Raw genomic sequence first — 27,974 nt, 5'->3', positions numbered from 1 at the left:
GCGGCGAGCGCGGCGGACGGCGATGCTGGGGCGCGCTCCGCTCCGCGTGGCCCGCGGGGCCCTGGGCGCCTGGCTGCGGGGCGGCCTCTGGATCTGGGCGCTGGGCGGCCTCTGCGCCCTGGGGGCGGCGGCGCTGGGGGCGGGGGCCGGGGGCGCCCCGGGGACCCCGCGCCCGTGCCAGGCGCCGCAGCAGTGGGAGGGCCGCCAGGTTCTGTACCGGCAGAGCACCGGGCGCAACAGCCGCGCCCTCCTCTCCTACGACGGGCTCAACCAGCGCGTGCGGGTGCTGGACGAGCGCAAGGCGCTGATCCCCTGCAAGAGGTACGGGGGCCGCGGGACGGGCGGCGGGGGCGAGGTCGCGGGGGCCGCGTCGGGCCGCTAGATTTCCAGCCGCTGGCGGCGCCTCCCTCTTACCGAGGAGAAACTTCGCGGGGAGGGTGGCCGGGGCCAGCCCGCTTGGGGGGCTGGGAGGAGGGCTGGCCCCACTGCGCTCTGAGATCCCCAGCGGGGCGGTGGCGGGTGAACAAGGAGGTAGGGGTGGGATCGCATCCCGGCGTCCCGGGGCCCAGGTTCGCCCAGGTCCGCACGCTGCTGAGTCAGGCTCTCGGAGCCCCCTTCAGCCTAGGGCGTGTCACCTGCACTATCTCCTCTCTTCCAGGAGCCATCTGCGAGGGAGGCGCGCAGGATGTGTATATTTTAAGAATTCTTGTTGCATTTTAAAAGCATAGGGCAGTACTGCAAAAGGTGTGGGGAATCAAAGAAAATATCATCACCCCGTTACAACAAGTGACATTTTGGTCAACTTCGTTAAATTTTTCTAAAGCAAGTTTCACACACTGTGATTAGAAACCATGATCTTTCTTTATACAAGCTCACTTATGCGTTCTTATTTGCCATTTTATTGGCTGCCCCCCCTCCCCCCGCCGAGCTATTTTAAATAGCTGCACAATATTCCAGGGAGGAGCGATGCCATTTTTTTTTCAAGGCCATTGGTCCCATGATTCACCTTTCCACGTCTGCTGCGACAATGGACGTCCTCTTCCTGAGACCTCCTGTTGCTCCTGCCCCGTTTAAGACCTGATTTCTATTTTGGGATCACTACCTGTCAACTCCACAGCTTTCCTGTGGAAATTCGTATGTGTGTGTGTGTGTGGGGGGGGGTTATGCGGGCCCCCCTGTGTGGCATTTGCATCATCAGGTGGTAGCATGTGACCTCCATGGTTTAAGGGCCAGAGCAGTAAGATCTGGGGCAAATCTTGAAGGAAGTACCGAGGGAACAGAACCTTTCAGAGCAGTATATTCGAGAATGGGAGCTAATGCATTTGGAAAGGTAAAACATGAGTCCTGAGGAGATCTGGAGCAGCTGAGTCACCATGGGGGCCTGGGAATATCTCTGAGGCCTTTAAAGAACATTCTGGTTCCGTCTCAAAGGACATAGTAGCAACAACCAATGTTTGAGCGTTTATTATACACCTGGCACAGTGCTGAGGACTCTCCATGTGTTACGTGCAAATCTTACAACAGTTTACCAGTGGAAGCTTTATGGATCTCTGTGTTATAGGCAGAGAATCTGAGGTCTAGGGAGATTCAACATGTTTCTTTCAAGACCCCACAGCTGGGACTCGAGGAAGCTGGGTGGTTTCTGACACCTGTGCTATATTACCAGGCTGTCATTCATTCATCGTGCATTTTTTTCATGGCAAGCACTTTGTTCAAACAGCGCGGGTCCTGGGCCTCAGGGAGGTCACAGTCCGGGGTTGGAGTCACACGAGGAAAATTTCCACTTGGTGAGATGAAGGATATAAGATGGGCAGCTAACCCAGGCTCCCTGTGGGAGCTGAAGCATGAGTGAGTCTCAAAGCCAGTGCCAGTGACCGGAGAAGGGAAGACTGCCGGGGGCGGGGGGGGGGGGGGGGGGGGGGGGGGGGGGGGTTGCGGGTATATTCCGGGACATTCTGGAGCACACAGGGCTGGATGCGTTCCAAGAACTGCAGACGGATCACTGTTAGGACTGCAGACAGAGGATGTGGAGAGGTTGGGACCCACTGAAGGATTTTCAAACAGTGTAATGTCATAATTGCGTTAGGGACTAGTCACTGGGCGTATGGTTTCGAATAAAGGAGAGCAAGAGTGGAGGCAAACACGTGATCTAGGAGACTCTGGTCAAGGTCCGGGTGGAAGATGGGTAGCGGCCATGGAGGCCGTGAGAAGCGGACTCGTTAGGGAAGTATGGAAGGGGTTTACCCACAGAGGAGGTGAGGAGAGAGAAGAGTCAAGGAGAGGTGGCCATTTTTGGCTTCTGATGGCGTGAAAGAGATACCGGTGCCGTTCACGGAGATAGGGTTGGCTTTGTGCGCTTCTGATCCAGGAGAAATCGCTAACCTTTAGCGCCCTGATGGGCAGGCTGGCACAGTAGTGGTGTATTGATGAACAAGGTCGTGTTGCAGCCCGACTGGAATGGCCCAGAGTACACTGCTGAAGCAGAGTAGTGTGGCCAGGAGAAAGGTAAGGGTCCATTCCCACAGAGGTAGTATTTTCACCATGTAAGAGGTTAAGCTTCAGAGGTGGATAAAGCTGGGTGGAGTGCAAGCGTCCTGAGGCGGGTCTTTGGGGGAAATTGCTAAAGCGTTGTGAGCCTCAGTTTCTTCATTTACAAAATGGGAATATCAGTGGTGTCTAATTTACTGGAGTGTCCTGGCGTTTCAACCAGTTCAAGTATGTAAAGCACACGGCACAGTGTATGACACATACCAGGTGCTCAGTAGGTGGCTGCAGCTGTACGTGGCCCGCCTGGTCAATTGACCCTGGCCCAGAGACTCGCTGCCAGCCCGTGGGCTCAGAAACTTGATCAAGGGCCCTTCCTTTGGGAGCTGACTCACAGGAAGCAGGCTTAACAGCTAAAACGTATATTTGAGTGAGTGCTATGGCTGGCATGAGGGCCAGAATGCTCAGATCCACAAGACGAGGTCATTCTCTCCCTGTAGGCAAGCCAAATTATAATCAGGAGGTTGTGAGCAAAAAGTGGGAGCCAAGTCACTGAATCTAATGATTGCTTGCTCCAGGCCAGGCTGTATGCGCAATGTTGAGCTTTCCATCCTGAAGGAGACAGGCCAGCCCAGGGTAATGGGGCTGAGATTAAGTGATGCGTTCATTTCCACCAGACAGATGTCTTGTCACTGGTTCTCTGCTACCCCAGCCCTGCTGGTCCAGACTCCCTCCACTCCGCATGGAGTCTTGGTGAGTACTGCTCAGGCTGTCTTAGCAACCCTTCTTCATCTTTGACTCCATGATCGATTGCTATAGCCTTTATGTGTGTGTGTTATGTCTTTAGTGGGGTTGCAGCCAAATCTTGCTGGCCTAGAGGTTTTTGTCCCCATGCGGTGATTTCTCATTTCTCTGTCCTGACCTATCAATTGTTGATTTCACAGTTTAGTTTTTAGAAGGCAATTTTATTCCCCATCTTCCCAGTTTCCTGGGGAGGTTCCGTCTCACAGTCCCATCTCTGGCCTTACGTCAGATGTAGAAAAGAATGTTTAAGTGCGTAAATGCATTTTTAAGCTCTTTAAATGTAGATTTGCTGGAATAAACTCAGAAACTTTTTCAGGTATTAGCAGTCCGGCCAAGAAACCAGATGTTATTTGAAGAAAATATGGATGGGTTGTCTCTTCATATTTATTAGTAAGCTGAGAAGTAAGTTTTAGAATTGGATCAACTTCTTAAGATTTTTATTTTGCATCCAGATAGTTATGGAAAATCCTAGTCATTCCACAGTAACTATCAGTGGGATTTTCCATGCTCTCTTTTCCCTGAGATGATGGAAAAGATTAAACAACTTTATAAGCTTCAGATAAGACAGCCTCAGCAGAGAATGGGAAATATTAGTAATTGATACTATTTTGTTTTCTTCTTCCAACAATCCTTCCTGACTCCTTGGCTAAACTCACAAGTATTACATCTGGAAGACCCAGGAAAAGAAAGAAGATTATTTTCATATTTCAGCGAATGTGTTGAATTTTGTGGAAGAAGCAGTGTGGGATACTGAATGAATTTTGTTGGGCCACCAGTAGCTTACCGCGCCCACTTACAAAATGGTGGCTTGGCGGTTGGAATTAATGGTGCTACTGATACAGAGTGAGCAGAGAGGGGTTAAGAGAATATGCCTGGGTATGGTAGGGATCATATCTTAGAAGACTATTTGACTACCAGTCCTACAGGTTCAGGGATTTTGGTGGGGTGGGGGGACGGGTAAAAGATGAAAAGAAAATAGATTCTCATTCAAATTCTGATCAGTTCATGTCAGTCTCAGTTTTCCCTGAGAATTCTATTCTTGGAGAGCAGAATATCATTTCTGTTTTGTATTTTTAGAGAAAGCCACACAGTGTTGTGTAGAGAGCACGGACATGCAGTGAGAAAGTCATGGGTTGCCAGACATGGCCTCTAGCCCTGGCTTCACCACTTGCAATGCGATCCCTTACTTCTCAGGATATCAGCTTTTCATCTTTGAATTTAATTCTAATGATCTACAATGTTTATACTAAATACTCTTAGGCCTTCGTCCTTAGAGATTAAATGATACTAATCATTTAATGATTTAATGATACTAATCGTGCTTTTATTACATCAGGCTGATTCCTGTTTCTACCATGATACAATGAACTTGACATGGATCCTAATTTTTTTTTCAGCTTGTCCCTTTGTGTAGATAAAACCAAAATGCTTTTTCTTTCTTCTCTTCTTCACCTATACCTGTGTTCAATGGGTAGAGGAAAGAGGGGCCACCCTTAAATGCTTTGGTTGCAAACTCAGAAGGCTCTCCTCTGAGTGGGAGCCCCGAGTACACCAGGGCATGAATAGCACTGCTTCCAGAGTGTTCCTCCACGTATCTGCTTTGAAAGATTAATTCCAAAGGCTGTTATCACACTAGGTAACTCCAACGATCATTGTGTTTCAACAACAGGATAAGGGTTTTTTTTTTCCCTCCAAATATCGAGTTTTATTTTATTTTGCAACCATCCCGCTCTTACAGAAAGGTCACAGTGATAGTACACAGCCACTTTTTCCCCCTGAATCATTCGAGAGTGAGTGGCCCACTTGATATCCCCACGACCCCCAGATACTTCAGCATGATTTCCTGCAAACAAGGATATTCTTCCGCGTGACTGCAACGCAGCCCTAAGAATCAGGAAATTAACACGGATTCATTTCTACCATCTGAAATGCAGTTGTTCTTTTATGTTGTGTATCGCAAAAAGGACCCAGTTTCTATTCAAGCGTTGCATTTAGGTGTCCCGTCTGGAACAGTTCCTCGGTCTTTCTTGCACTTTTGATGACAAACCAGTTGTTTGGTAGAATGTTCCTCACATTTGGGTTTTTGGTTGAAAGTTTCCTTACGTTGATATTCTAGTTATTCACCCGCGGCAGGAGTATCACAGAGGTAGTACTCTGTTCTTGCTGTACCCTGTGATCACTTGGTTCTCTTTGATCGCTTGTCGCTTGGTTAACTGATGGCTGCAAAGTTTCTTCAGCGTCAAGTGACACCTTTTCACTTTGTAATGAATAAGTATTTTGTAGGGAGATATTTTAAAACCACGTACACATCCCATTTTTCATGACACCGAATTTATTCACTTACTTATATCAGCACACCTTCAAGGATTCTCACTGTGATGCATTTGCTCTCATTGTTTGGTTTGATGTTCACATTGTCCCAGATCTGGCCAGTGGGCACCGTTCTAAGTTGGCTTTTATGTTCTTTTAACAAGCACCTCTCATTCTTTGAGCACTTTTTTTTCTTTTTTTTTTTTTTTTTTTTTTGCCACCATAAGACATCCCCAAACCATCTGTACTCTCTCTGCTAGAGTCTTGGAATAAGCCAAGATTTGAGCCATTTCTCAAGAAGCTCTGGTTACTTTTACTGGAGGATAATATTTGGGTGCCAAGATTTCTGCTTTCATTATGCTCATGGCTATTAGGTGGCTGTGCTCCCAGACCCCTCTCAGTGGACAAAGGAAGGGGATGTAGATTTGAACACACACACATGCACACACACACACACACACACACACACAGTCACTCACTCATACACATACACATAGATTTACATGTACATACGTTGCTAAGCTTCTGGTTCTGATCCATATATGTGTTTGCCTAGAACCTCCAGTTCCACCCCGCTACCACATGGTTTGTTTTCGTAGGCCCCTTCTCAGAGAAAACTGGCTCCCATTATTCAGTTGGAGTAGGTCACTGATGGTGCATTGCTGTGATGTCCCTTCCCGACATGGGTGCCCTCCTCACCGCACTGGGCTCTGCACCCTAGGCCGGGCCATGCAGATGGCTCTCTTGCTTGGCCCTCCCTTGTGACTTTAGACGACATTGTTGAACGAGGGGAAGGCAAAGATTAGTTTATGTTTTTTTATATGTTTGCCTTCTTTTGGATTTCTCAGGGTGGTATGGTTGTAAATCCTCAGAATGCTTCTGTGTGGCTGGGGGAAGTAAATTCATATGAAGGGCTCCGTGGATTTATTTCATCACCAACCTTGTTTTGCATAGATGAGGCCTTCCATCTTAAGAAATCATGCCTTTCAGAATTTCAGAATGACTCTTTTTTGCCTTTATTCCCTCCTCTTGCTCTCTGCTGAGATCAAGAGCCAGCATTTTCTTTTATTATTAGCTCAGGAAGTCTGACTGCTTGTGGCCTTTTGATCCTCGAAAATAAACCATGCTGATTTGCAAAAGTGAGTTTTTCTTCAAGGAAGAGATGTTCTTGGAAGCCTGTAAAGTTTGCTTTGAGTCTTAATTCAGTGGGTGTGTTGACCCTGGATTTCAGAGAGTTGATGCTGGGAGGCAAAGGAGAAGCAGGCAGTGAGGAACATTTAGTGCCAAGGAAGACAAGCCCCACACAGTAATAGGGCTGGTGGGGTGTAAGGCCAACTTATAACTAGAAGCCAGAGGTGGTCCCCCAACTTTTGTGAAAGCGTCTTTACTTCTCTCCGTCAACCTTGAGCTGTTTCTTCCTGATTCTGCCCTCGAAGATGGCGGTCGGGGGCACAGTGCCCGAAGATCTGAAAATATTCTACCAATTAGTGGTTTGTTTTTCCTGGAATGAATGGGATTGTCTTCTATTTCCCCAATTCCAGTAAAAATCTTCTAGTTTCCCCTTTATAATTTCTTTTATTTTACCCATCTTTAAAGAAAAAAATTCCTCTCTTTATCCCACCAGCTGAAACACCATGCTCCCCTTCTATTTAAAGCAAATCTCACGCTAAATCCAATTTTCGCGCCCCCTCCCCGCTGCTCCCTTGAACCCCCTCCGACCAAACTTAGAGCATCATACCTCTGCTGAGATTGCTCTGCTCAAGTGCAACCCGTTACTAATCAAATGATCTTTTATCAGTCCTCCTTTTACGGTGCTCATTTCCTCCATTTTGATATCTTTCTTCACAGGGTCTTCAGGACCCCACGTTCTGCCGGTGTCCTTTCTTCTACGTCATTTCCTTTTCTTCTCAGTTCCTTTTGCTCTTCCTCCCCTTCTTGCATACCACTGATGGTAGAATGTCCCAGGGCGCAGGCTTTCCATCCCTTTACTTTTTTTCTTTTTTTTAAACAATTTTTTAAATGTTTTATTTTTATTTTTGAGAGACAGGGAGAGACAGAGCATCAGTGGGGGAGGGGCAGAGAGAGAGAGAGGGGAGACACAGCATCCGAAGCAGCTCCAGGCTCCGAGCTGTCAGCACAGAGCCCGACGCGGGGCTCAAACCCACAAACCATGAGATAATGACATGAGGTGAAGTCGGACGCTTAACCGACTGAGCCACCCAGGTGCCCCTCCTTCCCTTTACTTATCTGTCTACACCCCTCTGTTGGTGCCCTCAGCTAGGTCATGGCTTTAGATGGCATCTCTGCATGGAGGACTCCCACACGTGTGTCTCCAGCCTTGAGTTCCCCCGTGAGTCCTGTGTCCTCTCCCCTGAACCTTTACATCCAAATCCTGAGTTGACCTCTTCCTTTGGATCTCTGACCGTCATCTCAGACTCAGCATACTCCAAACCGATGCCTCCCCTGAAAACAAACAAACAAGCAAATCAAAAATCATTCTTCTTGCAGGTTTCTAAAGTGCAGCTAACTGCAACTCCATTTGCTCAGGACCAGCTCTTAGGGCCATCTCTGATTTCTTCTTCTCCCACATGCCACAAGTAATCCATAAAGCAAATCCTATTGACTCTAATTTTGATAGAGACTCACCATCTGACCACATGTTCGCTACCACCTGAGGGTCAAACCCTCATCGTTCTTGCCTGGGCTTTTGGCACTAGGCTCCTAATGGGTCCACCTACTTCGACCTTTGCCCCCTTTCTGTTCTCAGCACGCCACCTTTGAATGATGATTCTGCTAAAAATATTGTATCATATCGCTTGTCTGATCAAAACCCTCCAACGCCTTTCTGTGTCTGAGGGTAAATGTCCTTACACGGGCCTGGCCGCCCTAAGGGGTCTGCTTCCCACCCCCTCCATCCCTTGTCCCTGACCTTGTCCTGCAGCCTCCCTGGTTGCCAGCTCGCTCCCCCGCTGCTGGCACTTGTGTTGTTGTTTCCTGTGCACAGAAGGCCTTTTCCCTAAAAAGCTGCATGGCCCCTTCCCAAATTCGACGGTCTCTCCTGCCAACATTCTCCTACACTCCGCGTCACTGCCTTACATGCTCAAGATGCTTACCGCTATCTGACTTACTATTTAATGTTTTTTCAACCTGTTTTCTTATCTCCTCTGCCTCCCCTTGCCCCAAACAAGGCTCCATTGTTAGGACTTTTGCTTGGGTTGTTGCTGTATCTCTAGCACCACAGAATCAGATTTTGGGGGGAATATTTGAATGAGGGGATGACTAATAACGCTGACATATATATCTATTGTAGAAGGATAGGCAAAGAGGAAAAAAGTTACCCATAACTGCTCAACCAGTAAGACTACATCTTCCGAATAGCCTAGGAGATTTTTAGATGCCCAGCACGCATACCGTAGCACATACTGTTTCACAACAGGCTTATTTTCACTGAACAACACACTGGGCAAGCTCATCCATACGGACTAGTCCCCTTCTCTCATCTTTGAACTGGCGTCTCCTCCTTCGGGTCTCAGCTCACCATCTCCTCAGAGGAACCTACTGCGACGCCCCCCACCAGCCACTCTCCGTCACATCCTGTTCTGATTTCCTCAGGGCGTGATCCCTGTGTGACATCGTCTGGTCAGTTCATTTGGTGTTTATTGTCCATCTCTCCTCCGCCAGTGAGAGAACTTTATTGGTTTGGCCGATCACCCAAACCCCGGCACCTGGAAGTGCTTGGTATATCGTAAGACTCAGTTAATGTGTGTTGAGCAAGTAAACACCGTTTTGATGGCTTTGGGACGACTAGCGTTATACGTGTTCATGGTGGAAAATCTAGACAACACAGAAGAGCAGAATAAAGATCGCTTGTAGTCCCGCCATATAGACTTAAGAACCCTGATGCATGTGCTTCTGGATTTCTTTTCCTACTCCTGTGTATGAAATTTTGAAATTAAGAGGGAAACATGGTCTGCATTTTTTTTTATTTAACAAAATGCTGTGCATGTTTCTCATGCTGTAAGTACCCATCAACGGAACCATTTCTTTCTTTCTTTTCTATTTTAATGTTTATTTATTTATTTGCGAGAGCAAGAGAGGGAGCGCAAGTGGGGGAGGGGGCAGAGAGAGAGAGAGGGGCAGAGAGAGAGAGAGAGACAGAGAGGGAATCTCAAGCAAGCTCCATGCTCAGTGCATGATCCCACGACCCTGGGATCATGACCTGAGCCAAAATCAAGACTCGGATGCTCAACCAACTGAGCCACCCAGTCGCCCCAGCAGAACCATTTCTGATGACTGTGTGGTATTCTAGCTAATGGATAGAGCACAGCTTCTTTAAGCTGTCCCTTATTATGGGATAGTTATGTATCTTTCCTCTCTATTGTCCACATAGCATTATCAACTATGGGTGAGATGGAACTTAGGAGGGATGAACCACAAACCCATGACTTATGAGGCCATGAACCACCAGACTAGCTGGCGAGGCGTCCAGGTTCAGCCATCATGAATGCAAGGCCTTTTGAGTTTGCCTGAAAATACTTGCAGGGAGGACTATATAGACTACTACATGTATAACCTTGTATTTGTGTGCAGTTCTACGTGTACCATTTTTTAACGCATTTTGGATACATTCCTAGGTAAGAAAATGATAGAAAAGGGATTTGCACATTTTTAAGTTGTGACGACTTTGCCCTTCAGGAAATTGTTCCACCTGGCAGATATTTCAGCTGGCAGAATGTGAGTGGTCATGTTTCCCACACTCATGCCTGTAGGCAGCTATTTTTTTTTTTAAGATTTTTAAAAATGTTTATTTATTTTTGACAGAGAGTGAGAGAGCAAAGGAGGTGCAGAGAGAGGGGGGGACAGAGAATCCAAAGCAGGCTCTGGGCTGACAGCAGCGAGCCTGATGCAGGGCTCGAACTCATGAACAGTAAGATCATGACCTGAGCCCAAGTCAGACACTTAACCGACTGAGCCACCCAGGCGCCCCAGGAGCCTAATTAATTTTTTTAATGATTTCTAATATGATAAAGAAAAAACAAGGGCAAAATGACATGCCTGTGGTGCTGTCACAGCCCTAGTGACTCTCACTGTGTTGTGACTGTTTCTGAAATTTTACATGTAAGTCTCTTATGGGCTGTTGGTTTAACTAAGACACTCCATCATGTTCAGTAAATATTTTTCTGACCTATTTTATAAAGAATTTATTCTAATTGGGATGGATATGAAACTTCACCAACCTAGTGGTTTGTACTAATAGATTGCTTTACGTTAAACCAACTTGGCTCTCCTAAAGTAAATTCTAATTTATCGTTATGTATTAGTCTTTTAATAGTCTGCCTGATTTGACTCACTAATATTTAAGATGTGGTTTTAATCCACAGCCACAATTCAGCTTGTGTTTTAGTTTTTAATTTTCTTTCTGTATTTTAATGTAGAAAAAGCTTTGTAAAATGATAAAAGAATTGGCAAGCTTTCTATATGTCTCTATTGCTGTATAGCCTTGAGGTTGGAAAACATTAATTCCCGAAACCATTAGGACCCAACTCCTTTTGGAGAAGTAACTCTTTGATCTCTTAAACATCAAAGATCTAAGATCTCACTAGACCTCTGTAAGAGTTTTTTTTTACCCCCCTCTGGTTATTTATTCACTTAATTGCATGCTTCATTCTGCATTCGTTTTGGTTATTTATATTTTCCTAGAAAATCTTCCATTTCATCAAGATTATATTTATCACCCTAATACATTTGTATGTGATGTTCTCCGAACTCTGAAACAACTCCACCTTACCTATCAATATCCTTTTCTTCTTCCCAATATTCTGCATTTGTATTTTCTTTTCCCTCAGGATTACATGTTTAACAATCAACTTGTGGATTTATGGAATGGTTTCATGGTTTATTAATTATCGTATTCTACATCATGTATCTCTTTTGTCCAGAACAATTCTTGACACCAAATGGCAGTGCCCACCCATATTTTGAAAAGGTCTGTAAGCAGGCTTGAGGTGGATCCCACCTAGGAGAGCATACCAGGACCTCCAGAAATGGATCCTCCGGGTTCCTTTCATCCATGAGCTAGTCCCCAGCTCTTCCCTCATCAAACACTATCTTCAGTGTTTCTCTTGCTCCACAGTCCTGGTTTTGGAGAATTTTCCCTCATATGGGCATTGAGAGTTTCCCAAGCGCTGATGGCTTCCTTCAGAAGCAGTGCCTCTTTGAAGGGAGAGGCCGTGTGAGGAATCTGACCCCCAGCAGGGTGCCCCCCTGGCCCTCAGACCCTCCAAACAATGGGGAAGCTTTTGGACAGAGGGCTTCTAAATAGGAGGCAGCTGTCGTTGGACAAAAAGGCTGTGCTGCCCCATTCACGGAAGGCTGCTTTTGTTGTGGCTGACACTAGATCAACTGGGAAAGTTCCAGAGTGTGAGCTCTGCCAATGAGTGAGAACCGTCAGTTTGCCCGAGAGGAGGCACCAAAGTAACTCCTCCAAGCTCCTACAGTGTCTTAGTTCAGGCTGCTGTAACGAATACCAGAGACCTGGTGGCTGATAAGCAACAGAAGTTCATTGTTTACAGTTCTGGAAGGTGGATGTCTGAGATCAGGGTGCCAGCATGGTTGGGTAAGGCCCTCTTCTGGTCGTAGACCTTCCGTTGTATCTTCACATGGTGGAGGGCGCCAGCTAGCTCTCTGGGGCCTCTTGTATAAGAGCACTAATCCCATCCATGAAGCCTCTACCCTCAAGACCTAATCACCTCCCAGAGACCTCAGTCCTCCTGCCATCACCTTGGGCATTAGGTTTTCAATATCAGTTTGGTAGGGTTAGGGGAGGGACTCAAACACTCAGATCATAGAACCCAGAGAACCTGCTGTTCTGGAGCATCTCAGAAGTTGCCAAGGAAGATGCTGTCAGATGGGAAGATGGTGGAGGTACAGGGCCAAGGGCACATCAATTTCTTGGGCTGGCATAGCATCATCAGCTACAGGTGAGATGTAACTTAGGAGGAATGTATGAGGCACCCTGAACTACCATGCTAGTTGACATGGCATCCAGGTTCACCCCTGATGAATGCCAGGCCTCCTGAGTTGGCTTGAAAATACTTGCAGGGAGGACTGTGGTAAGCGAGACCATCTGCATTGACTCCAAAGCTTCTAAAACAGTCCTCCCACCCCCACCACCTCACCGAGTCCCTTACTGCGAGATACATTTTATATTCCCAGGAATTATAAATCCTTCTTCCCAGAATGTCTCACCAAGGAGCTGATTATCCAATCAAGTTGTGAAAGGCAGATGTTCCTCTGAGGAAGATGCCAGAGAAACCATGGAGTTCTCTGAGTTGGAACAGGGCAGTGGACCAGTAGACAGTTTTACCAGCTCACCCTCTGGGGAGGAGAGGTGCTGGGGAGAGAATCTGCTCCAGATTTAATATCCACTGAAATGCCATGTTGAGCACCGTGTTCTGATGTGGCTTATGTGTTTCTTCTGCATGTGGGAGTCCTCTCTCTCTGAATTGAGCCTTCTACCCATCCCCTTTGTCATACACTGTATTTTGGATCATGATCCCCCCTCACCCCCCTCCGCCCCATCCAGCGCCATGTATTGTCTGGCTTGCCCTGAGGACCCCCAAGGAGCCACCCTCTTGATGTCTCAGTTCCCCTAAGGAGTTAGAGGGTGAAACTTGGGAATCCACTTTTCTGTCACCAGAACACAATTTCTTTTGTAAAGGACGCGTGTTTACTTAGGTCCCACTCACTATGTCGAAAAGAATTTAAAGTGTTTGGATGGTTTCTAGTGTTTCCTTCTTTCACTAGGCTGAGTCAAGCCTCTATAAGGTCAACTTCTTCACTTGTTAAGCACAGAGGACTTTTTATTTTGTGAGTGTTTGTACAAACTTCTAAGTAGCTTTGCCACAAAAGAAACGTAGATTATTTTATTCCTTTTATTATTTGCTGCAATTTCTTTTATGCTAATATTCTTATCTACCTGAATCCTTTATTTTGATTCATGTTTATGTCAGCTAGAAAATGTATTCAATTAATTTTCCTCCGCAAGGGTACTGGTGCCATGGTATACTTCCAGAAAGTTTGAATGTCTGAGAACATCTACTTATTGCTATTTTGCATAATGGTAACTTTGGGGTGTATACAATTCATTGGATAATAGGGGCACCTGGGTGGCCTAGTCACTTAAGCACCTGACTCTTGGTTTTGGCTCAGGTCATGATCTCACAGTCTCCTGAGTTCGAGCCCCGTGTCAGGCTCTGTGCTGGCAGTGCAGAGCCTGCTTGGGATTCCCTCTCTCCCTCTCTCTCTCTCTCTCTCTCTCTATCACTCCCCTACGTATGCTGTCTCTGTCTCTCTCAAAATAAATAAGCAGTTCATTGGGTAATAATGGTATTTTTTGTTTAAAATTTGCTGTGGCATTTAGAGCTCTAGAAGAGAAGTCTGATACCAAACTGATTTTCGTTTAGTTTTAATAATTTTTTTTCTGCCCTAATTTTTGTCGGTTGTTTCTATTATTATCCTGGAACATCATTAACATCTCCAGGCTATGTCTAGCTCTAGAGGAAATTTCATCTGCTGTTTCTGGAGCCTTGATACTCTCCAAGCAAGAGGGAAGACATTCTCTTTGTTCCTTTAGAATATCTCTCTACTTACATGTATTGGTTCTCTTACATCTGTTCCCCCCAAATTTCTTTTTTTTAATATTTATTTATTTCTAAGAAAGAGAGGGAGAGAGAGCAGGGGAGGGGCAGAGAGAGACAGAGTGACAGAGGATCTGAAGTAGGCTCCACACTTTCAGCACAGAGCCCGACGCGGGGCTCGAACTCACAAACCATGAGATCGTGACCTGAGCCCAAGTTGGATGCTTAACCAACTGAGCCGCCCAGGTGCCTCATGTTCCCCCAGATTTCTTAACTTGTAAAAAAATTTTTTTTTAATGTTTCTTTATTTCTGAGACAGAGAGAAACAGAGCATGAGTGTGGGAGGGGCAGAGAGAGAGGGAGACCCAGAATCTGAAGCAGGCTCCAGGCTCAGAGCTGTCAGCATAGAGCTCGACGCGGGGCTCGAACTCATAAACCGCGAGATCATGACCTGAGCCAAAGTCGGTTGCTCAACCGACTGAGCCACCCAGGCGCCCTGATTTCTTATCTTTCCATTAGCCTTTTCATCCCTTCCTATGTTTTTCCTAGAGTTCTGGAATCATACCTTTTAATGTGCTGTTCTGTTGTTTGTTTGTTTGTTTGTTTGTTTCCTATAGCCCAAGCATTCTGTATCATCTCTGCTACATTTTCTATTTTGATAATCATGTTTTTCATTAGAGAGCTATCTTTGTGGTCACATATTCTTTTTTTTTTTTTTTCTTAAATTCAGTATCATCCCAAATCCCAGTGAAGATAAAAAATAAGATTTATATTTTAGAGTCATTAACGTTAGCTGGAAGAATGTCTGTGTTCATATTTACACACAGTGGCAACTGATAAGTTTCTACTGAAAAGCGGAGTGCTGACGGTATGAACCTGACTGTCCTTGTACCCTCCCAACCTTCTTAATACCTTCTGATGCGTAGTTCCAGAAATCACTATGTACCATGGCAACATGGGTACCTTGGTGCTAATGAGGATCTTTCTTTTAATGTTGAAAAAAAAAAAAAAAGACAACTTGAACTATTGTCTCATGATAATTTTTCATTATCTTCCATCAGCGGGAAGAATATATGCCTGTGCCAGTATTCCTCCTGAAACATTTTTGGGGGAAAAAAAAACCGCTTCAATTTCTTGAGCAGGCTTTTCCTCTTTTGAACTAGAATCCAAGCAGTGGAGGCCCGTCACCTTACAGCTTCTTAAATTGCATGCAAAATTATTCTTTGATTTTACTTTTCCTCGGGCTGCATTCTCAAGTAATTTAATATTCCTTTTGTTGTATGTGGTTGGTATCAGCCTACACAATGAGTTTGTGTCTAACACAACAATTTTGAAATAGCGTTTTTCTTTTATGTCTCATAATTACTGTAGGGTGTAACTCAATCCCGGTACACGCCAGAATGGCAAGTGGCCGAAGCTCCATTCTTCCGGCCTCGAGTCACAGAGCTGGCATGAATTGCTAATATATTATATTGCATATTAAACGAATCCAGAGTTGGTCCAATTTCTTCCATAAAAGCCAAAGTCCTTTTGAAATCACAATATAATATCTGTACACTCCCTTTTCTGTAATTTAAGATATCTTGGATGGCCAAGCAGTTATACGTGGATGGGAAGAATCACAGTGTTAGTGAATTAGGACAAATCTGATAGGAGATCAGACCTGGAGTCCAATCCCGGCACATTATTTACTACTTAGTTATTCTCTGAGCCTCGTATTTTCTCATCTGGTTAAAAAAAAGAAAGAAAGGAAAAAGCTAATAACGTGTCAGCCAGCTGAATTTGCCAGTCTGTAACCTCTGCCTCAGACTGTATTTTTTTCCCCTTGACTACTCTGATTCAAGACAGAAAAACAGTTGCCTCCTGGCTGTACGGGCAGTAGCTATTAAGGTTTCTCCACACCCAGGTCAGGCTCTGGTATTGTGGGTCCTGGGATTAGCCAAATCCTTGGGCCCTGCTCATTCTGGAATGAAGGGTTCCCAGAGAGCTGTTAAAAAAAAGCATCTGATAGATAATAACTATAAAGCAGTGGATTTTACTTATTTCATCTAGGGTGCTTTCAGCTGCACGTGTCAGAAAATTGACTAATGGGGGCTTAAACTATGAGGATCGTTGTAGTTTACCTCAGAATTCTGGTGATACTTGTTCCTAGGTCTGACTCAACAGTATCATCAAGGCCCCTGGTTCTTCTCCATCCATTTACTCTAGAATGTTGGGTCAGAGTTGCAAGATGGCGCACTGACTTGTTGCCTCATGGCTTTAAGATGGCTATCTCCACTCTAAGCATTATATCCTTATGTTCAAAGACAGGAAATGAAGGACATAGAGCAGGACAGGGAGTCTGCTTTTTTGGGAAAAGAGAACTCTCCAGGGCATTTCTTCACCCAACAGACTTCCTTTTATATCTCCAAGGCCAGAACCAACTGTACCCCCAGCTCCAAGGGAAACTAAGGAAGTGAGTAGATGAGTGTACTTCCTCAACCTCTATATTGAGAGGCAGGCAAGAGAGAAAGGGTCAGATGCCTGCAGGGCTGCTACAGAGGGGTCCGCTATCGCATTCAAGATTGGTCTCCCCTTCATCCTTCACCCCACCTGGATGAACTAGACCTTCTTTGTTACACAGCCGATCTGGTCTTACATACACAAGTCAAATGCGTAGTTTCCCTATTAAACATTAACGGGTGATAGTAAACGTACCCACTTTTCTACAAAGCTATAATCCCTTGCATTTATATAACAATTTTATATCTGCTGTCTCAAATCATCTTCATAAAAAACTTTGAGCTTCAAATTTTTGGTCTTTCTTTACATATGAGAAACAGGGAGATTAAAATTATGATCGCAGGTCACCAGTAGTAGATTGGGAACCTGGATTTCTTCACCTCAGCTTTTTTTACAGTGAAGTTCATGCTGTCTGTAAACCTTACCCTGAACTAGACAGAAAGATTTTCCCCTGCCTTAGTATAGTTGGGCAAACTTTTTAAAAAATGTTTATTTATTTATTTTGAGACAGAGAGAGAGAGCAGGGGAGGGGCAGAGAAAGAGAGGGAGAGAGAGAATCCTAAGCAGGCTCCATGCTGTCAGTGTGGGGCTCAGTCTCTCAAACCCTGAGATCAAGACCTGAGCCGAAACCAAGAGTTGGACGCTTAGCTGACTGAGCCACCCAGGTGCTCTTAGTTGGGTAAATTTTCAGTACTTTTTTTTTTAATTAAAAAAATTTGTTTTAATGTTTATTTATTTTTGAGAGAGAGAGAGAGAGAGAGAGAGAGAGAGAGAGAGACAAAGAGTATGAGCAGGGGAGGGGCAGAGAGAGGGAGTCACAGAATCCGAAGTAGGTGTCCGATGCGGGGCTCCAACACACAGACGGCAAGATCATGACCTGAGCGGAAGTCAGATGCTGAACTGACTGAGTCACCCAGGCACCGCCCACCAGTACCTTTCTAATGAAAAAAAAAAAAAAAAAAATGAATGAAGCTCTACATCCAGTTAAAATTCCTTTTGGGAAACAATATCTTGTAAAATATAAAATGGGAATTTTATTTGATCCAACAATTCCAGTCTATAAACTTTTCATAGAGTTGTAAACAGAGAAAGCCAAAAGCGTTTACCTCCATTTATATTCAGCTTTGTTAATATTAACAAACTGTGGAAATAATCTAAGTGATCACGAGTAGGAGATCACTAAAGCAAAACATGGTGTGTGTGTGTGTGTGTGTACATAAACACACATGTGATGCATGTGCATATATACACAAACACATACACACACATATATACATATATACACAAGCATATACATATATACACATATATACACATACATATACACACATATACATGCATATTTATACACGGGCACATACATATATATATATACACATACATATACACACATATACATGCATATGTATACACAGCATTCAAACACTAAGGGGGCACATCAAAGCCACAAATACCAGCTGGAAGCAGCTCCCACTGAGGGAACTTGGGACAATTTGAGCATCAAATGGAATAATGACTTTGTCGTGCATTGAGTACATAAAAATCCTTGCGTCCTGGGTGGTGATTGATAGATAAATAGATAGATGTCATTTGTTATACCATTGGTACCAATCTACCAATCTCCAGCGACAATTGATTCAGGAAATGGTTTTACCTAAAACCATGAGGTGACAATTATTGGCTAACGGGCTGTTCCCCAGCTTCACCAAGTATTGCTGATCAATTACTTGCTAACTGCGAAGGGAAGCACCTCTATGCTGAAGGCATCTGGAGTAAGGACAGGACTTGGTGATCAGAGTTGGTAGCATTGATAGTGGCATGGGACATCACCTGTCTTCTGATGTGATGCACCAGGAGGTACACAGCCCACTCAATTTCTTTCCAAGAATCTTTAGCCAAAGCACATCAAGACTTTAGAATCCACGCCTAGTTTGGAGGAATGACAGGATATAGAGGAACAAGTTAAATTAGGAAACTGACAAAAATGTAGAATGGGGAATATGTGCGGATCTGGAATCTTCAGAGAGTCAAAGGCCACATTAAAAATAAAAAAGATAGGGGCGCCTGGGTGGCGCAGTCGGTTAAGCCTCCGACTTCAGCCAGGTCACGATCTCGTGGTCCGTGAGTTCGAGCCCCGCGTCGGGCTCTGGGCTGATGGCTCAGAGCCTGGAGCCTGTTTCCGATTCTGTGTCTCCCTCTCTCTCTGCCCCTCCCCCGTTCATGCTCTGTCTCTCTCTGTCCCAAAAATAAATAAAAAACATTGAAAAAAAAAATTAAAAAAAAAAAAAATAAAAATAAAAATAAAAAAGATAGTAGTGTTCCAGATTTTTAAAACAGTAGAAACGTAACAACCAAATATATTGCTTGAGACTTGACTGCATTCTGATTTTTTTTATTTTTATTTAAAAAAATTTTTTTTAACGTTTATTTATTTTTGAGACAGAGAGAGACAGAGCATGAACGGGGGAGGGGCAGAGAGAGAGGGAGATACAGAATCAGAAGCAGGCTCCAGGCTCTGAGCTATCAGCCCAGAGCCCGACGGGGGGCTTGAACTCATGGACTGCGAGATCGTGACCTGAGTTGAAGTCGGACGCTTAACCGACTGAGCCACCCAGGCGCCCCGACTGCATTCTGATTTTTATTTTATTTTTTTAAATTTTTTTTAACGTTTTTATTTATTTTTGAGACAGGGAGAGACAGAGCATGAACAGGGGAGGGTCAGAGAGAGGGAGACACAGAATCTGAAACAGGCTCCAGGCTCTGAGCTGTCAGCACAGAGCCCGACGTGGGGCTCGAACTCATGGACTGCAAGATCATGACCTGAGCTGAAGTCGGCCGCTCAACCAACTGAGCCACCCAGGCGCCCCTGCATTCTGATTTTTAAAAAAGAGTTTAAAATACATTTTGGGGGGACAATTGAATATGGGCCAGATATTAGCTGGCATTAGGGAATGAATTTTATTTATTTATTAAAAAATTTTTTTAATGTTTATTTACTTTTGAGACAGAGAGAGACAGAGTGCGAGCGAGGGAGGGGCAGAGAGAGAGGGAGACACAGGATCCAAAACAGGCTTCAGGCTCTGTGCTGGCAGTACAGAACCCAATGCGGGGCTTGAACCCACGAACCGTGAGATCATGACTTGAGCCGAAGTCGGGCGCTCAACTGACTGAGCCACCCAGGCGCCCCTGGGAATGAATTTTAATTTCTTAGGTGTGATAGTGGTAGTGTGGCCAGAAGGCAGAAAGTCCTTGTTTTCGGCAAATACTTAGAAAAAGCTAATATAGCAAAATGTAACAATTATTGAATCTAAGTGGTAGACACAAAGGTGATCATTGTACTAGTCCTTCAACTCTTCTGCATTTAAAAAATATTTCAGGGGTGCCTGGGTGACTCAGTCGGTTGAGTATCCGACTTTGGATCAGGTCGTAATCTCATGATTCGTGAGTTCGAGCTCTGCGTTGGGTCTGTTGCTGTCTGTTGCCCCCTTCGGATCCTCTTTGCCTCTCCCCTGTGTTCCCTCTCTCTCTCTCTCAAGATAAACATTAAAATAAAAAAAATTAAGGTAAAGTGTAGGTTAGAGAACATTATATTCGCCCATTAAAAAAGACATTAGATTCACTCATTTTTGTAAAACGTGTCTAGTACACATAATGAAAACTCAGTACGATATTTGCACAGCCATGTTCATAGCAGCGTCATTCACAATAGCCGAAAGATGGAAACAACCCAGGATCCATCCACAGATGAATGGATAAGCAAAATATGCTATATGCATTCAATGGAATATCAGCCTTAAAAAGAGAAGGAAATTCTGACACGTGTTATCACATGGATGAAACTTGCAGACATTATCCTCAGTGAAATAAGCCAATCACAAAAGGACAGCTACTGAATGATTCCACTTGTAGGAAGTCTGTAGAGCAGTCAAGTTCATAGGGACAGAAGGGAGAAGAGTGGTTGCCAGGAGCTGGGCGGGGGAGAAATGGGGAGCTGTTTCATGGGCATAGAGTTTCAGTTTTGCAAAACGAAAAGAATTCTGGAGACTGGTTGCACAACAGTATGAATGTACCTAACACTATTGAACTATGCACTTAAAAATGCTTAAGATAGTAAATTTTATGTTCTATTTTACCACAATTTTAAGAAATTTAAGTGAAAATATCACTATATGTTTAGCCACAGAGGCAAAGAGTTGTTATTTTTGTAAGTTCGAGTTTCTGGGCAATTTTTACTTCATTTTCCATTTCTGTACTGTTTGGATTTTTTTTTTTTTAACTTTGAATGTGAATCGTTTTACAAAAACCAGACATCCATTTTCAAAAGATCTAAAACTTCTGCAGGTTTTCAGTGTTTTGGAGAACATGCGGGTGGTAGAGGCTAATATTTAGGAAAATGGATTTTCAGGAAACAACAGAAATGGTCAATGTAGCCTGAGAATTTTGTCAGAAGCAACAAAAATCCTTGGTCCCACGAGGCGAGCGGCAGAATTGAGCCCTGCCTGGGCCCTGCGTCTGCATTGAAGCTGCTGTGAGAGCTCAGCCTGCTGACCCCTTGGCCGGGCCTGGATGGCCTGACCTCGCTCACAGCCCAGGCCTGGCAGGGCCCTCCCGGGAACTGTGCTTTGCTTGGGGTCTGGCCAGCAAGGAGGAGTTTGCAGGCTGTTGTTGACCCAGGCCTGGCCTGCCCGCCTTGTCCTCCAAGCCCTTTCCAGCACCTCACCTTGCTTGCACCCCGGGGGTGTCATTTGTGACTCCCATCCTTACAACTTCCTTTGCTTTAGAGCCAGGCTTTGATCTTGCTTCCCGGGATTGAGTTTCTGTTGAAGACAGTCAGTCCTTTGGGTCTCCGGAGGTAATAACCCGCACAGCATCCCAGGCAGATGATTCATTTCAACCCTGGCTGATCTCTGCATTTTGACCTAATGGCTCTATCAGGCTCCGGAGCCTGTATCCTATTTGCGACGGAGAACTTTACGTCTGAACTATGAATGTGTTCCCATAAACACCCAAGCCACAACAGCACTGTGAAAAGCTTCTTTTCCAAAACTGCCTATGGATCAGTACTCGCTTTTCTACCCATATGGGATTTTGAAAAACAAAAAACAAAAAAACAGTTATACGGTTGTATTTGGTTTCCCGTTGAATTAATATTTTCTGTCTTACTTAAGGCACTGTCAACATAACCTCGGTATCAGATTATGGCCTCTTTTTAAAATACTAAATATTTTGAAAGCAGAAAAGTTACAGAGAACACTGTAACAAACACCTGTGTTCAGACCACCCAGAAGTAATAAAGGTTAACGTTTTGTAACGATTCCTTCAAGTCTAGAGTTCTCATTTTGAAATTAAATTTTACCTCTGTGTGTGTATGGGCAGAGCTGGCCTCAGGACAACGGCGCAGCTGGCAGAATTCCTTTCCCGCTGCCCCTTCCCTTCCCCAGCTGGTGGCTTCCCCGGGCAGGCGGAGGTGGCCAGGGGTCCGCCATGACACCGCATGACACACAACACAGCTGTCCCAGTGGCTGTTCTCCAGGGCTCTAGGTGGAAACCGCGGAGTCCTCAACTATCTTAGAGATGAGTCCTGGTTATGAGTCACACAAAAAGTTCCAAGCAGAAGAAAGGAAAGTTTATTACAACAGAGGACACAGGAATGCATCCGGGGGGACCAGCTGTTGGAATCCCCGCTTCCTGGTGCCTCTCTCTGCTTCATTCTTCCCTCTTGCTCAGTTCACATGTTGGAAAAAGCCTCCCAGAGCTTCTGAGTTTACATATGACCTGTGCAGGCGCAATTCCACATGTTTGTGGGTGAGGATCTGATGGTCTTGCCCTGGGCGGGATGTTCACCTCCGGTCCCGTAAGCTCCGTGGAGGGGAGCCCGCCCATGTATGGCCAGAATGGCTGCCAGGCTCCCACCTTCTGCGACCTGTGGGTTTGGGAGCTAAGGGCTGTTCTCAGGAAGGACCCCACACCTCTTCCGCCCATGGTGCATATCTTCCAGGGGGCAGTCACTACGCTTTGAGAAGCACGCCATCGGGGTTTCAGCAAAAGTGACGAATGGCTGTCTAGGCTAATGCCTGGGACTTGGGAAGGCACAAGGGGCGGGTGCTGATGGTGAGGAGAAGAATAAAGAAGACAGTCACCTCTGAGGGCACACGGTGTTCTGTGGGGCCCGCTGTCAGAGAGGATCGTAGAACAGGATCTCTGTACAGAGTCCCGTGTTTATGAATGGACAGTGCTCTAAAATTGATACGGATGTCTTTGTACTCCTTTTTTTTTTTAAATAAATATTTATTTAGAGAGAGTATGTGCAACTGGGGGAGGGCAGAGAGAGAGAGAGAGAGAGAGAGAGAGAATCCCAGGTAGGTTCATGCTCTGTGTGGAGCCTGACTCGGGGCTCAAACTCATGAACCACGAGATCATGACCTGAGCAGAAATCAAGAGTCAGAGGCTAAACAGACTGAGTCACTCAGGCACTCTGGGTGTCCTTACGCGAATGTTTAGACTGATGTGCCAGGGATTTTTCTGGGCATGAGAAGACAGTGACAGTCCAACCCCATCTCCTTCGAAGGGCTTTCAGTAGGGTGTGAACCCTGCATGTGTATTATAATGAGAGGTTGGCTCCACGTTTATGGGAGCACTGTCGGAGAAAATGAACACTTCCTTTTCTTTCTGTGATCACTCCCATTTCTAAAAGTCTGCGCTTGGGTTTGACCCTCATAAGCCATTTCAAGTGTTTCCTGGAACGAAGCAGGATAAGTATACCTAAATCTATAAAATGAGGTCATGTGTACATTTCCATACTGGCTCAGTAGAAAACGGAAGCATAACGCTAAAATAGTGGTACTATTTTTTGACCACATAGACAGTGATCATTTATAATAGTTTTTCTAGAAAATGCTTTTTAAGCTCGGACTTGGGATGGTGAACATTTGCCCTGGAGGCAGACGTAGGCTGTGATGTGGAGTGAGCCTCACATACCACAGATAATATGTTGGTTGTCTTTTATTTGCCCATCGAAAGCACCCTCTGTAGGCTCTTCACTGTGTGAGTTCAAGGCCTGCAGCCTCACTCTGCTGGACCAGCAGCAGTGGCCCGAGTCTCAGACTGATGATCAAACACATTTCAGAGGACCCCCCCTCCCCCCATCCCCCACCGTTGGCTTCACCCAGCACCAGGATTGCTTAGCTTTAAGATTGATGCAGGATTGGTGACAAGGCCGTGTGCTGGGAGACAGGGCGCGTCTGCAGACTCCTGGCCCAGCCTGGGAACACCTCTGGCTTGCTCCACACATGGGGCGTGCACGTGGGCAGGAGAGACGAGGCCTAGAGCATGTGGACAAACTGTGTGGAAACCAGTCGTTCTGGGGTCCCCTCACCTTCTGCCTGCTTGTCTCAGCCTCCCCCAGATGTGGGAGGAGGGCCCCATTTTCACACCGCTGTGCCTCACCCCAAAACCCATTACTCATGACTGACAGTTGAGACAATGGGGCACAGGTGTGTGGTCTGACCTCAGCATCTTCTCGATGCCCTACATAGGGCACCCCAGTAATGCCAGATTCAGTGCTGCAAGGAGAACTGAACCAAGCCAAGGGTCAAATCCTCCTGCGTCCCTGTGCTACAATGTCACAAACCAGCCGTTAACCCAGGGCCCCGTCTTCCCCATTTTGTAGCCTAAGCACAGAGTCTGGCATATAATAGGTGCTCAGTTATTCAATATTCAGTTTTGAACTCTTAGTTTTAATTATTTTGTATTTAGGTTATCAAAGTGTCTAGTGCTCATAAATAAATAAATAAATAAATAAATAAATAAATGTTTTTTATTTATTTATTAACAAGCCAAACTGTTTTTTTCTGCTTGTTCTATTCCAAGAGTAATTCATATTGCAGGCCTTTGGATGGTGTGCTGACAAAAGGCATGACGACTGACAATAAAGTCCTGATATGGTCTCTCTATATCTGTCTTTCAGATTATTTGAATATATTTTGCTCTATAAGGATGGAGTGATGTTTCAGATTGAACAAGCCACCAAGCAGTGCTCCAAGATCACCCTGACAGACCCCTGGGACCCTCTAGACATTCCTCAGAATGCCACCTTTGAGGACCAGTACTCCATAGGGGGACCCCAGGAGCAGATCACCGTCCAGGAGTGGTCCGACAGAAAGTCAGCTAGATCATGTAAGGCTTCAAAAACTATCCAAGTGCTGCGTCCCAGAAAGCATGATGGGAAAAAAGGTTAAGTTCACTAAGGAAGGTAGTTAAGGAAATTGACAAGCTTAATCAAATTGTTTAATGCCCCCCCCCCCACGTGCTTAATCTGCTAGTGGTTTAGCTCCAGGGTATACGCATCACATTTGAAACACCTCTGCCTTCCAGCACCAGCTGTACCTTTCTGCCACCTTGGCTGTTAGGGGCTTAGCCTTGGCTCTGACGTTTAATGACCCTGAGATCTAGGACACAGAAGATGTCTGTCTAAGGTATACGTTCGAGTCCCCATATCACTTCCTGAAGTTACAGTGACCAGATCTTCTCCTGTCATTCTGAGTGTCTGCTTTTGCGTATAGACGGAAAGCTGTTCTCGGTGGTGCTTCCATATGCCCACCCCGAAGCTGTTTCGAATACACAGGCTTTATGGTGCCTGCGGGAAACAGTCGAAAACAGTGCGAAAACAGTTCCCTCCATCCCCGCCGCTGAGTTTAGCGTAGAATTAGCATATGACCTAGCGATTCCACTTCTGAGTGTATATCCGAAGGAACTGAAAGCAAGGACTCAAGAAGATATTTGTGTACCCATGTGTATAGCAGCATACTTAATGACAATGAATGAATGAATAATAATTCCTCCAGATGGTGGAAACCAACCCAAGTGTCCCCCAGCAGGTAAATGAATCCCCGAAACGTGGTGTAAACAGACAATGGAGTATTATTTAGCCTTAAAAAGGAAGGAGATTCTGTCACATGCTACCATGTGGATGAACCTTGAGGACATTACGCTGAGTGAAATAAGCCAGTCAGCAAAGGAAAACCACCATATAATTCCACTTACATGAGATGCCAAGAATAGTCGCATTCCCCCAGACAGAGAGTGGAACGGGGGTTGCCAGGGGCTGGGGGAGGGGAACGAGGAGTTAGTGTCAAAGGGCACAGAGTTTCAACTGGGGAAGATGAAAGAGTTCTGGAGATGGAGGTGGTGATGGCTTAATGCCGTACTTAATGCCACTGAACTACTTAAAAATAGTTACAATGGTAAATTTTATGTATATTTTCCCACGAGAGAAAAAGAAAGCAAACAACACAGGCATTTTGCCTTACCTTCTACGTTAAAAAGTCACCCCCAGGGGGCGCCTGGGTGGCTCAGTCAGTTGAGCTTCCTACTTTGGCTCAGGTTGTGATCTCACGGTTTGTGAGTTCGAGCCCCGCGCCGGGCTCTGTGCTGACAGCTCAGGGCCTGGAGCCTGCTTCGGATTCTGTGTCTCCCTCTCTCTCTACTCCTCCCCTGCTCACACTTTGTCTCTCTCACAAAAATAAAGATTAAAAAAAAATTTTTTAAGTCACCCTCTCTTTCTCTTACAGATGAAACCTGGATTGGCATTTATACAGTCAAGGATTGCTATCCCGTCCAGGAAACCTTCACCAAAAATTACAGTGTGATATTGTCCACGCGGTTTTTTGACATACAGCTGGGTATTAAAGACCCCTCGGTGTTTACCCCGCCGAGCACCTGCCAGATGGCCCAGCCGGAAAGGATGGGTGAGGATTGCTCCTGGTAAGCCCGTGAGCACAGAAGTGGTGGCCTCCGATGTCATCCCCACCTTGAGAGGGATTTGAGGCTTTTGAGAAACGAGAACCTTCACTGGAGATAAATGTCATCATTGTAGGAAGATGCACATCGATAAGAGGTTCTTTGTATATATGATTTTTTTGACGATTCAAGCTTTGTTTACAGAAGGGAGTGGACTGGAGAATGGTGACAAGAATGGGAAGAGAGGGCAACCCTGGGGGTTTCAGACAGGTGCACAGCCTGTGCGGGCGCTGTGTGCTTCTGCGTGTGCAGGTGTATTTAAGTGTGCTCTCTGCCTGTGCAGGTGTATCCAAGCGCACTGGCGTGCACGGGCGGGGGTCAGCAGGAGCACTTTGCCTTGGCAGGGAGTGTTTCGCTACTGACTTGACTGAGGACTGCTGGACTGCTGCCACGTGGTGGTAATAAAATGCAGGACGATTTTGGTCAGCTTTACTATACATTTTTATGTGCTCTACAGATAACAGCTCCTTTATTGCCCGCACCGGGGTGGTGACTGCTCCCCCAGCCCCGCCTCCTGCTCCCATGGCCACTGACAAAGTGATTCCTTAAAATCCCTTCCAGACATAAGGGCTTTATGGCATGACCCCACTGATGGAAATTTGGGGAGGAAATGAGAGGCTGTAATGCAAAGTAATGATTCCTCCAAGAGACACTGTAAACAAGAGGGTTTGAAAATCTTACCTGGGTAAGCATGAGCCACGTATGCTTTTTCTATGCAAGACTATTGATATGTATGTGCCGAATCACCACATATTTGTCAGGGGACCTAGAAAGATGGATAGTATTCTCCAAATAGCTTCGAATTGGAAGTCAGGAGACTGCTGTCTTCAAAATCCAGGAGTGGAGTTCCTTTGTACTTGAACTCCTTGGGTTAACGAAACGCACTGTGCTTTCCCTCACCCGGGCCTTCCCGGGGCACTGTTTCACAACCTCTTTGTCTATATGAGCTCCGTGTATCCCTGCCAGCTCAGCTCGCACTTGACCTTCAGAGAGCTGCTCCTGAGCCTGGATCGGGTGCCCCCGATAGCTTGAGCACGCTGTTCTCACAACACTGCCTCGGCCGTGTGTTAATTTCCTGCTTACTGGACACTATTGCCCACTAGCCTGGCTACGAGCTCCTTGAGTACGGGTACCACGTGGTGTTAGCTTTTATATGCCCAGCACCGAGTAAGTGCCTGGCACATGGTCAGTGCCCTAAACATTTGTAGAGTGGACGATGCCAGCCTGTCTGGTCCTTAGTTTCCTCATCTGTTCAAGGGTTGGGTTGGGTTTGCTGACCTCTGGGGAGAGTCTCAGTAATAAAATTTATTATTCTAGATTCTTCTGCTATCGTGTTTCATCTGGCTATCATCTGTTAGTAGGAGAAACGTGTGACATCTATAACATGCTGAAACCAATCTGTACTACAGTTTATTTCAATAAACAGATTTAATCGCA

At 45.6% G+C, this 27,974-nt stretch overlaps 1 protein-coding gene across 1 annotated transcript; it reads left to right on the top strand.

Moving 5' to 3' along the window:
• The first annotated feature begins 1 nt into the window (after position 1).
• EPDR1 (ependymin related 1) lies at positions 2 to 27,974 on the top strand. The gene is made up of 3 exons (XM_049641319.1): positions 2 to 321; positions 24,706 to 24,914; positions 26,309 to 27,974. Exons 1-3 carry the CDS (start codon positions 23 to 25, stop codon positions 26,503 to 26,505), a joined length of 705 nt encoding a protein of 234 aa, XP_049497276.1. The 5' UTR covers positions 2 to 22; the 3' UTR covers positions 26,506 to 27,974.

The sequence above is a fragment of the Panthera uncia genome, chromosome A2 (genome assembly GCF_023721935.1).
Source record: "Panthera uncia isolate 11264 chromosome A2, Puncia_PCG_1.0, whole genome shotgun sequence".
Classification (NCBI taxonomy): Eukaryota; Metazoa; Chordata; class Mammalia; order Carnivora; family Felidae; genus Panthera; species Panthera uncia.
This window is presented reverse-complemented; position numbering and strand designations above follow the sequence as displayed.